This window comes from Marmota marmota, unplaced genomic scaffold, assembly GCF_001458135.2.
Source record: "Marmota marmota marmota unplaced genomic scaffold, marMar, whole genome shotgun sequence".
NCBI classification, from domain to species: domain Eukaryota; kingdom Metazoa; phylum Chordata; class Mammalia; order Rodentia; family Sciuridae; genus Marmota; species Marmota marmota.
In genome coordinates this window covers 37,365,468-37,382,119 of record NW_025999968.1, presented here as the reverse complement: position 1 = coordinate 37,382,119, position 16,652 = coordinate 37,365,468, and the positions used below count along the sequence as shown (strand labels likewise).

The following is a 16,652-nucleotide window of genomic DNA, read 5'->3' as shown; positions in this document are numbered from 1 at the left end:
TTGACAATCATTGTGTGAGGCTGGAAAAAGACCCTTTCCCCAGCTGAAACTACAAACGAGACCTTAGTCCTTGGGCCAACAGCTTTTTGCAAACTTTTGAGAGACTACAAAACTTAGAAATGAGTGAGATGATTTAGTCATAGAAATTGTGAGATTAAGAAATGTGTATTATTGTCAGTCACTAAATTTTGGAATAATTGGTTGTGTAATAAAAAAATAACTGATATAGAAATTTGAATTAATATAAATATTGATCAGGGTTATTTGTAGGTAATCAAATCTAAGCTAATTTAAGCAAAATAAAATACATACAAGTTACTCAGAGCTCAAAATTTTTGTAACTCTCAGCTTGCAGAAATTACTATAATAATTACTACTTCTGCCACAACCAGGAAATAGCCGAATCAAGAAGTCACCACTGCAGTGGTGGGTTCCAGAATCTATCTCACTGTCTCTGTTGAGATATGTGACATTCAAAAAGACTGCTTGGAGTTAATGGAGATAATGGGGATTGGGGGAGGGGGAGCATGGGAGGAATGGAGGAACTTTAGATAGGGCAAAGGGGAAGGTGGGAAGGAGAGGGGACCGGGGTAGAAAGATGGTGGAATGAGTTGGACATCATTACCCCAAGTCCATGTATGAAAACACGAATGGTGTGACTCTATTCTGTGTACAACCAGAGACATGAAAAACTGTGCACTGTATGTGTAGTATGAATTGAAATGCATTCTGCTGTCATATATAACAAATTAGAATAAATAAATAATTTTTAAAAAAGACTGCTTGAGACAGGCACAATGGTGCATGCTTGTAATCCCAGCCACTGGGGAGGTTGAGGTTGGAGGATCTCAAGTTCAAAGTGAGCCTCAGCAACTTAGGGAGACCCTGTCTCAAAACAAAATAAGGGCTAATGAAGTAGTAGGTCATGGTAACACACTCCTGGGTTCAATCGTTAATGCCAAAAAATAAAAAATAAAAAGGCTGCTCACACTTTGATTTTTCCCTATGTAGTACATTAGTGTCTACAACTTGGTGCCTATGATAGGTGGGATCTGAACAGTCAGTTATAGCAGTCAGGATAGTTAGATATTTTCCTCCCTTTCTTCCCTACCTTTTCCATCTCCTCTTTCTCTTCTTCCTCCTCCGTCTACATACTGATTTTCAGGTAAATGAATGATAGATATCCATACACACACACACACACACACACACACACACACATACACACACACACACACACCCTACCCAAATATCTAGAGAATAAGATAAGAAATCATGTGATTAGATTCTGTAGTATAAATATCAAGTATAACTTCTGTAAGAATTGCCAAAAACGAAATTTAAAAATAATACCATATAGTAAGTAGGAATACAGAATTTTGCAGGTCAACCAATATTAAAAATCCCAGCTTTGAAATTAACCAGCTATGTGATCTTGCATAAGTTCCCTAAACTCTTTAAGCTTTTATTTTTCTCTTACAATATGAGAAAACCATCTGTGTCCTCTTTATCATCAGGTGAGAATAAAAAGTGATGAGGTATTTCACATTTATGAGCACAGTGCCTGGCACAAAGTAAGTGATCAGTAAGAGGTGTTCACTCTAGGCATGTAACTGTGGTTTGTGGTTTAATGGTGCAAGCTGCATGGAGAAAGTGAGATTTAAGCTGAGCTTAAGAAGGAAGAACTAGAGTCAAAGTTGGTGAAAGGTTTTGATCTCACCCAGGAAGGCCAATACAACAACAAAACGTGGTGAAAGGCAGGTGGGTAAGACATTATCTTTGCACAGGGTCCTAGCACCTTTCATAAAAGGCCTTAAAAAGCACTTAGAGTCTAGTGCCTTATAAATGGATAAATGGACATGTTGAAATGTGGCATGTCATCTTAGAATAGGTGAGTAATGGAGAGGTCAAGGTAGGTCACTCCCAGGTTGGTATTCTAACCACTTAACTGCATTTCTTACTTGGCTCCAAACTATTAAAGTTGGGAGTTTTTCGTTCTGCCTCCATATTAACATCAGCATTGACATAGCCATTAATAACAGAGACACTAAAGGAAGAAAATGAGATTAACAATGGCATCCCATCAGCTTGGTCTGCATCAAACTATGAACAAGGGAAGTCAGTGTCAAAACAGTGCATGTAATCCTTTCCTTCATTTCTGGATCTCATGACTTGCAACAAGCCAACATATAAAGCATAGGTTGTATTCATTAAAAAGACTGCACTTTTCTTCCCTGCTTAATTTTTTCCTATTATATGTATGATTGCATACAGCATACTCTGCCACCAATTTATATGTGACACTTTTGGGTGGATTTAATTGGTTTTTCTCCCGTAAATAGAGATTTATGTTAAAGTAAAATGGAATCAATAGATTAAGGTTAATTATGCCCTGTTCTCCTTTTTATTTCCTGGGCGTATGATACGATTACTAATTGAATCTAATGAAAGCCATAGTTATCTCTTTAATCATGTTTTTAAAGAAAAAACTGTAAAGCAAAAAAAAAAAAAAGTCCATTCCCACTTCAATTTTCTCTTAAAAGCTTTGTCATCCCTACTGGCTTTGAGTAGATCAGGAATCACAGCTTATTTCTACTGAAAGGGATTTTAAGTTTCTCAAATCTTCATTCTATGGATGTGAAGAACTGAGAGGGACTTTGGATCTTTCCCAATTTATTTACAGACCTGGGGACAACGAGCCAGATTTTGGAGGGCTGGTTTAGTTCTTTTCTATCACAGAAAGAATTGATATTTTTACTCATCTCATTGTCAATCACTCTTCTTGCATGTTTGTTTGGCTTGACCTTGTTCCATTTGTGACCATGAGGATTAAATAAAATAATGATATAAGTGTCAGGAAACATGAAATGTAATATTAAATATGAGTTGTTCTTTCTCTATCTGAAACCTGGTGCAAATAAAATCTCATAAATCACAACACATTTAGGGCTATTTAAGATAGCTCTCCGTTTCAAGAACTCTGAAAGGGACTTTTTATTTTTGAAAAAAGAAGACTCTTTTATAATGCAAATAATCATCCCCTAGGTAACCTGTTTTGCCATCCTGGATATTTATAGTGCTATGAGAAGAGTTTGTTACTTCAGGATTGATAGACAGCTCACTTAGCACACCAGTAGACAAATGGCAAAGTTCATATGCAATTTACAAGCTCTATCCTTGATGGATTAGATATGGTCCCTGTGCATTCTCCAGGCACTACAAGCCATAGGATCAGCCCTGAGATGAGGGGCCGTGTGTGGATGCTATATATCACCCTCTTAGAGAAATCAGAATTCATTAGCTCTCGAGGATTGTTACCTCGAGACAGGAGCTGTGCGGGCTGGCAAGCAAGTCTCCTTTCCCAGCAGGATGAGCTGACTGTTGCTTTTTCTTGGTTTTATTCTCATGGGAGGATGAAATCTGTTTTTCCTGAGAAGCATGGCACTATTACGGTAAAAATCTGGGGGCGTCCAATTGCAGAATGTCATCTAAATTCATGGTTCCTTAAGTGTCTATTTTTAATTAAATGTGTTGTATTAAATTACTGAGCATTTCTAAATTATGATGGTGGTGGCATTCACAAAAAGAATCATGCTTTTAAAACACATAACTGTGTGGTCTTGCCTTCATATAGTACTTGTCTTCATATAGTACTAAACAATTAGTATTTGTGCTTCAATAATGGTAAGCTTTCTGAATTATTTGTTTCCTAGTGACATATGGTGTTACATTTTCTCTGCATTTTTTGTAGCTGATCCTCTGGCCAATAGTGCTTATTTGTGAAATCTCTAATCTAGATGACAGATGAATTCTGTATCTTTGCAGCTAAGTTATAGTGCTATGAGAAGAGCAATAACTTTATGTTGTCATGAAGATACTAGGCATAAAATCTATTTTACCCCTTGCTAGTTATGTGATCTTAGGCAAGAATCTTGACAATTCTCTGCCTCAGTTTTCTTCTTAATAAACTGAGGATAATGTGATGGTATAAATTGCATAGCACAGGTTTGAGGATTAAATGAATTACTACATGTAGAGCCTTTTGAACTTGTGTGTGTTCTACCATGATTGTTCTGCAAGTGAGTAAAGTCAAGATGTTACTAAAGGGAAAACATTGAAGCCTGGTCACTCTTAGTCACTGACTTTAACTAATTGTGCTCAGACTAGGCACATTTACCAAACTTCTCCTTTGTGACATGTTCTATACCTTGGGAGAGTTCTTCATGATGTTTTTTCCCACATGTTCATAGTTCGGAGGCAAGACAGAGGGGTTATGACTGATAGACTCCTTCATATTTGTGATCACCCTCCCTTGTTTTTAGAACAGGGTTGATTGCTGGATACGCATTCTTTCCTCACCCTGCCGTCTTCTGGTGCACTGCAGAATGATTCTTCTTTATTAACTTCGATGCATCATAGTTATTCTCTTTGCTAGGTGGTCTTAGAAGTTTTAAAAGGAGACTGAGGAGGTAGCTTAGTTGTAGAGCACTTGCCTAGCACGTTTGATACCTGGGTCCAATCCACAATATCATAAAAAAAAAAGAGGAGAGAGAAAAAAATAAAGAAGTTTTATTAACTGTTATATCTTTTTTTTTGGACATCTCTAGGAACTTTTGTTGAGGCACGGGAAGATGAGAAGTTTGGAAGTGGCATTTTTTGAATTACTGCACTATTATTTTAATAAAACCATTTTAGTTATGCAGGTGAATTATCTTTGTTCTTTCAAGAGATGTATTGAAAAGTAGAAATCAAATAATTCTAATGGAAATTCATATGCATATATACAAACACATATATACATGTGTACATATATATGTGTTTGTATATATGTTCAGCTCTTGCCTGATATCAGAATTTTATGTAACTATTAATGAAAAATTCACCAAATGAGAAATAGCACCATCTATAAGTATTTTTAATGTGCTTGGCATCATGCAAGGATTTAATGCCGATTAGCTTATTTAGCCTTCAAAATTAAGAAAGTGGAATCTGAGAGAATCCTGAGATCAATAGTCATTGATGGTAGATAACTGAGAGAAAATTACTTGAAATTCTTCATTGTTTCCAAAATAGGGATGGGTACAGGGAATGCTACCTCAAAATGTGCCACCTTGGTATACAGAATATTTTAAGCTGAAGGAAATTGAGAAAAAACATAGAAGGAGGAAGTTCTCTTTGACCTGCTTCTACCTTCTCGTTCGTAAAGTGGGTCATAGAGACCAATTTTTCCTTGCCCATTTCTCCCCTGAAGTAGGTCACAGAAACTAGGATTTCCCTTGCTCCTTTTCCCGGATGCAGACCATAAAACCTAAGAAGGTTACTCTCTGATATTCTCCCTTTCTCCTCTCTGGAAGGCTCTCTGGTCACAGGTATTCTGCCTTATCCCTGGAGAGAAGACATGTCACATAAAGAGTCTAGGAAGCTGAACAAAAAACCAGACCTTTTTAGGTTCCCCCAGGATCCCACCAGTAGATCATACCTTAGTATTCTCTATACCTCTGTGTGACTGTCTATAAAAATACACAGATTTCCCTAGAACTTTGGCTTTTCATTTTTAAGTTATCCATGCCATGTGTGTGTGTATATATATATATATATATATATATATATATATATATATATATATACATTCTTTAATACGTACTTTCCTTTTTTAAAAAATCTGTATTTCGTTATAGAGGTGCCAGCCAGGAACCTTGAAAGGTGAGGAAAGAAATATTTTCTCCCTTATAATAGTGTCAGTACATAGTAGATGCTCAGTAAATGTTTGTTAAATGAACTGCCAATGTAGGAATGAATGAATTGTACAATTCCAAATAAGTATAGTAGAATAATTTAATCAAGATAACGCACTGCATGCATGACCCTAGGCAAGTCAATTTACCATTTTAAGCCTCAGTTAACTCACTTGTAAATCAAAGGTAAGATCCCATCAGTTTCACAGTCTTAAAAATTCACCATGGGTTTTACACTAGCAGTTACTGTCAATCATTTTTCTCTGGTATAGAAACACCTTTGATATTTCCATTAGCTAGAAAACAATAGCTCCTAACATGTACTTCATTCTTCCTTTTGATGTTGTAATTTGAAAATGAGATTGGTAAACCAATAATGCAAGAAACATGTACAGATTAGTCTCAAGACCAAAGAACAGTCATCTGTAACCAGGGCCTGAGAATAGAAATATGATATTTGATATCTAAAATGTATCTCTTCTTTTATGCGGCACCCTTTTCTTCATTTCTTTCACTTTCTCAATACATATGTGTGTGTGTGTGTGTGTGTGTGTGTGTTGATTTGACCTAGTTTCATAGTTATGTAGAAATGCTTTTCTCCTGGAGCCTACCTGCATGCACATTATGAATAACACAGGTTGAACATATTCCTTAGTTTCTGTTGATTCATTTGTAATAATGTGCCTATGTTTTACGTTTTTATAACCATTTCAAGGAGCAAAAATTAAATGAAGCCACAAATTCATCAGTGAATGAAAGAAAAGACCAATGATCAGTGCTAGGTTTAGGGTATAATAAAATGAGAACTAACAGAAGTAAATTTTACCTGGTATTTATGGTAACTGTCAAATTAATGGACAAAATGGAATTATTTCACTCAGAACGGGTGTCTTCCTTTTGGAGTTCAGACCATAAGAAACACCATGCATGTTTGCATGCACACACACTAACAGCTGTAGTTCTAAAAATAAAGCCGTATGGAGTCTTTCTTGACTTGCCCCTCCAGAAATAAAGAACCGGGGTCTGAACTCCAAAGTACCAGACAGTCTGCTTATGTAAGCAGAAGTCAGAGTGGGAAGGCAGTTTATATTTTCCACAGCTGCTTTAAGTCTAGCACAAGCAGTACTAAAAATTACTTAACCAGTTCAGTAGTAATCTACAACTAGGTGACACCCAGGGAACAGGCCTATTATTCTAATTAAGTAGATGGTGCCCTGTTTAAGTAATCCCCTTTCCTCACATAATCACACTTCAGACCCGAATTTAATGTGCTTGACTCCAGGTCCTGGAGGAAGCAGGCTGCCTAAGGAGAACTATATTAACTCTTTCATCTTTGCCGGAATGTAAAGAAGTTCAATTTTTTTTTCCCAAAGTATTCATTAAAAGAAAATTTGTTAATAAAAGATCCCCAAATCTAAGCAGATTTATTAGAAGAAAAAACTTGGATGACCCATTTCCAACAGAAAGAAGTGAAAGTCCCTAGAGAATGTGATAATATGTGTCCTAAAAATCTCTATCCATGGTTTGAAATTATTTCAGTCTTAGTCCAGATGTTCCCAAAACTCAACCCAGAAGCTAATTGTTTCTCTTAGCTAATTGTTTCTCTTTCCCCATGATGCATGATCAGCAGTCACAAATCCTTAACCAGTTTCGTGTGTGTACAAACCTGACTACAAGTATTAATTTAACAAAGGATTCACTGGGTGAAACAGGTGATGGCTGGAATAATAAATACACCGTTGCCCTGAGTTCAAGCATTCTAGGCTCAACTGCACATGAATTTTGTGAGCCATCTGGAATTAATCGGTTTGAAAGAAAAAAAAAAACAATGAAATACTGATATAATAAGCTGATAAGCTGATTTAAAAATATGGTGATTCAAATTTTAAAATGTAAGATGTATCTACTATTTTCCATTTTCCTTTTAGTAGAGTCACCTTTTGTACTGGCTAACTCTAGACTCGATCCCTTTCTATTCTCACAAAAGACAGAATCTATTTTAAAAATTGCAAGATTTGTAATCCCAAGAGAGCAATCTAAACCCATAGGGCAAATGATTGAGACTTGCGATTGTGGATTCTGACCATTGAGACATATTTGGCCCAGGAAGCATAGATGGTATGAATAAGGAGCTTGCCCCTTCCTCGCGAATTCCAGATATATAGGACAGAAAACGTGGCTACAAAGGGGAATGTCCCTGCTCTCTCCTCATGACCATTCCTAACTGCTTAAGCTTGTGTGTCTGCTGATCTTGGTGAAAGAAACACAATTAGCTTCCAGACTGAGGCTTGGCAACATCTAGACCTGAAGAATTTCATAAAAAACCACTGTGGATAGAAATTGGTTACTTTTAGGACACATGATAACAAAGCCCAGAGAATTTAAGGTGTGGTCAGTTAGACCATTAACTCCTCAGAGGCCTGCTGATGTCTCAGCTCTCCACAGGTCTTAGTTCCTAACTCTCACATCCTTATATACACTCTACTCTGCTACTAGATGTCCTCCCTGGGTAATCCACACAGATTTCAAACTTGTCAAAACTTTTCCATAAGGTGGGGAACTTGTTTCATTATTCACTTTCAGTAAAGCACTGCTCAAAAACTGAAAGAACAACAACAAAAAAAAACCCAGGATATTCAAATTTATCCTCTGATTGCTCAACAAGAAATACAGTACGGGTTAGAGGAAGGACCTCCTTAATCACTATGCTGGGGAAAGATTCTGATTTGACTCTCACAGGCTGATACCATTAAACATTTGAGTAACAGAACCAACTTTACTTTTTAAACAATTTTTTATTTGTTCTTTTTAGTTACACATGACAGTAGAATGCATTTTGACATATCACACATACATGGAGTATGACTTCCCATTCTTGTGCTTGTATATGATGTAGAGTTACACTGGTCGTGTATTCACATATGAACATAGCAAAGTTATGTCTAATTCATTCTGCTGTCTTTCCTATTCCCATCTGCCTCCCTTCCCTTCATTCTCCCTTGTCTAATCTTCTATTCTTCCCTCCTACCAACTTTTCTTTTTCTGATTTTCTTTCACCATTCTTTGTAGCTTTGTATTTCTTTTTCCCACTACATGGAATAGTGTTCCAATTTTTTTTAGTACAGTATGCAAATTTCTACCATATCAAATAGATCAAACTTCCCAGAACATGATCTGCTGTCTATAATGCAGCACAAATTCAGTACACATTTTTTGAATGAAGGATGGGATGAACAAAAGAGAATCTGAGGGGTTCTCAAAGAGGCCTGGGGGGAATTTTAGCTCTTCCGAGGATGGTAGAAAATATGGTGACATATTCTTCCCCTAAATGTGTAAGGGATTTTGCAAACCATTCAGTTGCTCTGAAGAGAAAGGTCAGATGAATCACAGATGATTTCAACATCCATAGGGTATTGTAATAATCTACTTTCCTTTGGCAAAAGAAGGTACCAAGCTGGTGGTGTAGCTTGGTGATGCAGCCCTTGGCTAGTAAGTGAGAGACCTCTGGGTTGGATCACCAGAACTGCAAAAAAAAAAAAAAAAGAAAAGAAAAGATACTATATAAAGCAATTAGCATACTCTGGCATTCATCTCCCCTTGGTTTCGGTGGTCTGAAGTTGTGAGGATTTAATTACATGCTTTGATTTAAAAGACCAGTTATGTTTTTGTTTTTGTTTAACTGGGAAGAGCTTAGAATGAGGTATAAACTCTAGTTAATAGGGAAAATACCCTAACATTCTTAAAGTTGCAAAGGCGAAAGAAGAAAACAAATAAAGATCTCTGTGACACATTACTGAAAAAGGAGAAAACACTCATCATTTTACTAGGTAAGACAAAATGAGCTGCACTTGATTTACACCACAAGGCTGAGCACTGTTTGAATTCTTTCTGATTTCTTAAAGTGGTTTTATTTTTCTTTATTTATTTTACAGGAAGTTTCTAATTCTGACAATGAAGAACCAAAAAAGAGAAAGTAAGTCAAATTTACTTTGTAAATTTTATGTTCTCTTAGTCCTATAAAGTGGAATGTGACTATTTTTTTTTTATTTTTATTATTATTTTTTTACTGTCCTGTGCAGATCTGGGTGTGTATAACTCAGAAACCATTTCTGTTTATGCGATTGCATAAGAAAACTGTGTTATGCCATTTCTGTAGACAGGGATGTGAAAATTAAATTTTCAGAAGAAAAAATGTTTAAACTAGGCTCAGATTAAATTGGGAGCCTAGTTGAAAACATGTGTCTATTGGTGGCCTACTAATCTTCTAAAGAGTTCATCTAATCCAAATACGAATGTGTTTGCAGAGTTTTGGGTTATTTAGGTCAGGCCCGGCTTTACATTCTGCACACAGAGCTGCCAGAGGATGTGACATACACATGTGGCACCAGGCAACAGAATGTTAACTAGTATGCAATAAATACACAGGGGCAGGAAACTGGTTTAGCCGGAAACTTCCAGATCGGTTGCTGAGGATACAGAAAATTAAGCTTCCTTGTATCTTGGTCTGAGACCAAACTGTGAACTGGGTGAGATTCTCTGGGTGTCCTCTTTCTCCACAGCCCTTGCCTTCTCCTAGCCCATGTGCTCTGTATTCCACATTCTTTCCTCCCTTTCCTGCTGAAAGCATTCTTCTAGTTGAGAAGTTGAGATTCAAACAAGCTCCATGCATTTAGCTTAACTCATGAATCCACAGACAATTCACAGTTCAAGGATCCTGCCAGGCAGGGGGAGTTGTATTTTACCAGTCTCAAAGTACTTAAACTGCAACATTGGCATTTTAAGCATGAGTTTAATCAAGTAAAGAACCAGCTTTGGCAGTACCCTTCTCAGTCTTCAAGCCCAACCTACCTAGCTGTTTATCCATGGATAAGCAACTCACTAATTCTAGGTCAAACACTTAAACAAAATTGCAGTTGTTGGCTTATGATTAATGCGTTCACAGATTAGAGGATACCAAAGCCTCAAGGGGCAGGTGGAAGATAAATTAAAGGGAAGGTGCCTGAGAAAGACCAAATTATGCTTTTTCCAACAAAAGAATCTACTAAGGTGCTCCTCAGGCTCTAACCTGTTAGAACAAAATCGAAGACTCTTTGAGTTCCTCAATTGTTATTCCTGAAGGGAATAACATTGCATGCCTTTACATACCTACCTCATTTTGTTACAGCATAAGTAGCTTTTAGCCAAGAGATGGCCTAAGCATTTGGCATTAAAATTGTTACGTAGGAAAGAAACTTACATATACAGGTTTTTGCTTACAACCTGAAGCTTTTTTTTTAAAAAAAAAAAAAAGCAGGTAAATTTGGCTTTAGTTTAGTGACTACCGAATATCAGTAGTGGAAATCTGATGCTCTAACAAGGGTAGTTATGTGCATAGGATGTGAGTATGTTCATTCATGCATGAATCTATTAACAAAGTCGAGTAAGTATAGTCTTATACTTTCTGTTTTAAAACATTGTATTATGGAAAATTTCCATCACATACAGAAGAGGAGATAATGATGAAGTCACATTGCCAAGTTTGAACAACTACTGTCAATCTTATTTTGGCTTAACTCATTTTACAAGCCCACCCCTATTTCCACTGTTTTGTTTTTATTTATTTATTTTTAATAAAGCAGATAGCAGCCATATAATTTCAAATTTCAATATATTCTGTTGTAAAAAAAGGGCTATTTTTTGAAAAGCATAATCAAAATACCACTACTTTACCAGAACAAAATAAGGAAAATAACATCATCTCACCAAATACACAGCCAATGTTTAAGTTTCTCTATCAGCCTTCAGTGCTTTTCATAGATCGTTTGAGTCAGGATCCAAATAAGCTCCATACATTGCCTTTGCTTCATGTCTCTTAATTTATGTTTTTATTTGTTGAAGACACTGGGTTGCATGTCTGGAGGAATTTTTTTTTTATTTTTAAAATTTTGCTGATTGAATCCTTGTTATAGTTTTTTAAATGTCATTTCCTATATACTGTGTTTCTTGTAAATTTTAATTAACTCTCAAGATGTGATAAGATTCAAGTTTGATAAGCATATATATTTAAAAGCAGGTCTTTAGGGACTGTGAGCTTCCTGTTGCATTGCATTATCAACCACATTTTATAACCTCTGTTTTTATGATGGTGGTACTGTGGGTACAGACTTTATCAGGGTGATCCATCCAGCACAATGTTGCCCATCAGTCTTTTAACTAAAAGTTTGAGAAGCAATTGGTGATTATTTCCCATATCCATTTGTTTTTTGAGGGATTACATAATAACTCTATCAATTTGCAGCATTCTTTTCCTATTAAATAGAATTATAGTCTGTCCCCTGTAGTCACAAGTTCCATATCTGTGGATTTAATCAACTGCAGATTGAAAATACTTTCAAAATTGTGCCTGTACTGAACACAGACAGAATTTTCTTATCAAGATTCCCTCGACAAAATGGTTCAACAACTATTTAGATAGAATTTATATTGCATTAGATATTATAAATAATCTGAAGATGATTTAAAATATACAGGATGATGCATACAGGTTACATGAAAATACTATATCATTTTATATAAGTGACCTAAACGTTGACACATTTTGATATCTGCAGTAGGGTTTAGGGAGTCCAGGAACCAATCCCCTGCAGAGACTGAGAGAGGACTATATCTAGGAAAAAAAACCTTTCTTCTATTACCTGCTCAGTTTATGTAGAAATGGTCCACTATTTTCTTTTTCAGGTTTTATGAATGTTAATTTCTTCATATTGCATGAAAAATTCCAGGTCAAAATTATATTTGTGTTAACAATAATTTGCACTTAGGGTCAAGAAAGTTCAAAACTGGATTCAGACCTCAGAGGTAGAATTTAATTCTTCTCTCAAAGGCATTGCACACATTCTAGCTTATTTAATTAAAATCTTATATATTAAATATACATTTAAATATGTGTTTCTCTTATTCTTCTAGGACATTCCGGAGATGTACATCTGAATATAAAATATTTGGTTAGTGATTCATAAGATTACCTATATGAATGTTGTATTCTGTTTCCTTAAACTTTATTTTTTTCTGCTACTGCCGTAAAGCAATAATACATGATTAGTGGAAGTCAAATTGAGTTGTCTTGAATTCAATAGAATTTTAAAAATTTTTATTCTAATTTTAAGACTAAAATAAAGAAATCATTGATTTATTTGGAATGATTTCCTTTTATATTTAGAAAGAGTCTCTTTGATGGTTTATTAGTTGATTATCTTCCAGCTCTCCACATTTGCTTTGGTTGGCCCATGGTCAAGGTGACCTGTTAGAGATCCTTCATATCTTTGAATTTAGAAGCAAATAAAAATGAAGCTGAATACAGTTTTAGTTGCAAAAGACTTTTCTACTGCGTTTCACACACCAGGATGTCCCTTTAGTTTCTACTATTATAACATCCATAGTAATAATAAGGGCAATTGGTTTGATTTGCATTTTAATTCTAAAGTAAAAATGTAATTCTATTAATAACTTTTAGAGAGTTAATGGATCATCTCCCTCCTTCCTTTAAAGAATATAGGGAGCCAGTCATTCTAAAATTCACAACGGCAAAACATCTGGATTACGCAGGTAGGAATTCCTTTTTTAGTGTAGTGTGTCACACCTATAGGGAACCCTTTCTCCTTTCCTTTTTTCCACAGAGCCTGTGAGTCTGGTGTTCATCCCCATTTCCTTCTTTTCCAAACTGATTTCCTGATAGGATCTGAAAAGCTCAATCTGATTAGGGTGATCATCCTCAATACGTGCATATTCCTAAGATATCTGCACTTCAATCAGGTTTGATGTTCTTCCAGCCCTGGCATTGATAGGAACTGTGCTTTATCTAATTCGTTCGCATCCTGTGGGCATTAGTTGTTAAATATTTTCAGTAGCAGATCTGGTTTGAATAGGGTGTGGTATTACATAAAAGAAAGTAAGGTGAAATTTAATTTTCCATCAAGATCATTCTCACGGTCATCTATTCTATTTACACATACAAGATCAGGGATATTTCCATCTTAGCAATTCTTGGTGATCATATGTGTTTTCTATAATCAAAACATGAAAGCAAATGGTGACTTTAGAAATAACACAGTATGCTGAATTTGTCTTCATACTTTGCTTATAATTACTTAATTTTTTTTCAGTAAAAATATAACACATAATCTTTGGCAAATAGACGAGAGGAGACTCTAGTTCTTCATCTGCTGCAGTTCTTACATGTCCAGGCCTTGCTTTAGGTACTTTAGATGTTGAAAGGGACCAGGCTAAGCAAATCATGATCCTTCTGTTCAAGCATTTTACAGTTTCATGAAATTATCATAACTCAATGTTCTCTTTACATACTTATAATTTTGTTAAACATGTTGGGAAATGTGGAAGGGTGGGGATATTTTAACTTATGTAAAAAATGGTAATGAATTTAAGAAAACTACTCCAAAGACTAATGCAATACGATCTAGCAAGAAGCACTTGTGTAATAGCATTGTACCACACATGCGTGAGTGCTTATATGAACAGTCCACGGGTCACCTGGGGCTTTCCATCAGAGACTAGAACCCTCCAGAATGGGCTACAGAGCTCTCTTAATGTATCACTTAGCAGGTTACAACCATGTGCTGAAATCGTTTTGAATATTTCTTATACTTACTCAATAGATATTACCATGAATTTTGCTAACTAATCTTCTGCTTTACTTTAGAAGGAAAAATTGTGAATGACACAATCTGGCAGGAACCCAGCAAGGCTGAGAATAATTCCCACATCAGAAGGCCCTGTCAGCTAAAAGGTAATTGCTAAATTTATTTCAGCTGACTTTGCATTTTTTCCAAAGTAGTTTAAAGGGCAGGTAAGAAAAATTTACATCTCTCACATAGGGCATTGTGGTCCACTTACAAAGGAAAAACAAATAAGATAGCATGAGTAGTATTAGAACTTGTTGAGATCTCTCTCTCTATATAAGTGGCATATATATGTATATTTATGTGCATATATATATGGTTATATACATGCAGTCACATAGATACACATATAAAAAGGAAGTAAAATCTAAGTTGCCTGTTGTAGCAAAAAGCAAAGAATCATTTGCAAGTAATATTTGAAAATCTTTCATGTCCAAAATAATTTTAAAATTCATTAAAAATCAGCAAATAGAAAAACCCTTTAAAGATAGCAATATATTTAATAGTCATTATATTGACATTCTAAAAATTAATTTAGGATAAATAACATTGATTATTAATGTAAAATTATGCCATTTCATAATTTAAAAATTCCCATGAGGAGGAAATTAGCAGTCAGGTATAGAATAATTTATTAATAATAAATGACTTCATAATTAAAATTACTTAACTTTGGGAAGATAAATATTTATGTTAGTCAGATTTTCATCACTGTGACAAATACCTGAGAAAAACAACTTAGAGCAGGACAGAATTATTTTGTCTCACAGCTTCCGAGGAGGTTTCAATCCATGTTGACTGGTCTCATTGCTTTGGGCCTGAGGAGAGGCAGAACATCATGGTGGAAGGACCTGGCAAGGAAAAGCGTGTCAGCTCATGACAGCTAGGAAGTACAGAGAAAGGAAGAAGGGGTCAAACAAGAAAACACCCATCCAGAGGATTCCTCCATTGACATACTTCCTCCAACCATGCCCTAATGCCTCATTTTTACTACCACCCAGTAATCCATGCAACCACCAATGATCATCCATTGATGGGATCAGAGTTCTTAAGATCCAATTGTTTCCCAAAAGTCCCACCTCTGAACATGGCTGCATTGGGACCTTTAACACATGAGACTTTGGAGGACCTTCCAGATCCTACCCATGAGTTCACAAGATAAACAAAACTGTAAAAAGTTGGTCTATTCAGTATTCCTCCCAAGGTTGTTGAAACAAGAAATGACCAGTAATACTAGGAATTAATAATTTAAAAGTTGTTGATGTTTAACTAAAAATATTTTTTAATATTTGGGGACAAAGGGAATTTTAATGTATTTTTGCAGTTAGGACCTTAATACTTGTTTGATTCTATATTCTGTTAAGATTTTTTCATTTTAGTTTTCCACCAAGCTCTTAGGTTTGTAAATCAATTATTTATGAAAATAATACTTTTCTTTTGAAATATTTCAATTTTATCCAAGATTAAGTAACATTTGGCAAGTGATTTTAATTAAATTTTTAAAGATTTAAAATTTTCTCTGTAACAAGTAAGTGAAACATTTCAGGATTTTAGGAAATATTTTTTTTAATTACAACAAAGGGAATGTTTTAATATTATCATGTTTTCATTGGATTCTGTCTTCAGATGAATGCCAGTTATATTCATCTATATAACTGGCATTTGTCTGAGTCAGTCAAACATTCATCCATATATCTGTCATTTTGTCTATTCATCCACCTATCCATCCATTTATCCTTCCCTCTAACAAGCACGTGTTATAATTTAAATTATTATTTTTTGATTTATGGTTAATGAAGCTATAACTGTATTATATATTATTTTTAATTAAGAAATTTGCCATAACTTCCTTTAAGTATTCTATTTTCTACAATTGCCATTGTAAGAAATGCTGGCTTTGTTTTACTTTTTACATTTAGTAGTAATGGGCAGGTAATTCTGTTATAGTTACTCTGACAAAACAGCAAAGGATCTTGACCTCAGATGAGGTGCTTCTGATTGATGGTCTTTTCTTTGTCAAAGAAGAAGAAGAAAAAAAAACAAAACTAGAAATCTCTTACTTCCCAGCTTTGCTATTTCTCAGGTTTTTGAGTGTTCATGTACATTCAGGATGTGTGTGTGTGTGTGTGTGTGTGTGTGTGTGTGTGTGACCAAGAAATTCAGCCCACATTTCAGCAGTAGCAGTTGAGTCACAGGACATTACCTAGGGATTAATGCTGTGCTGGGAAGAGTTGATGGCCTG

General features: G+C 35.4%; 1 protein-coding gene across 1 annotated transcript in view; it reads left to right on the top strand.

Annotated features, from left to right (window-relative positions):
- The window catches only part of Samsn1 (SAM domain, SH3 domain and nuclear localization signals 1), a 144,611-nt gene that overhangs the window by 13,654 nt on the left and 114,305 nt on the right, over window positions 1–16,652 (top strand). The window contains exons 3-5 of the mRNA XM_015478650.2: window positions 9,668–9,708; window positions 12,681–12,718; window positions 14,431–14,517. Of these exons, the coding sequence (XP_015334136.2) occupies window positions 9,668–9,708; window positions 12,681–12,718; window positions 14,431–14,517 (166 nt within the window). The remainder of the gene's footprint in view (window positions 1–9,667; window positions 9,709–12,680; window positions 12,719–14,430; window positions 14,518–16,652) is intronic.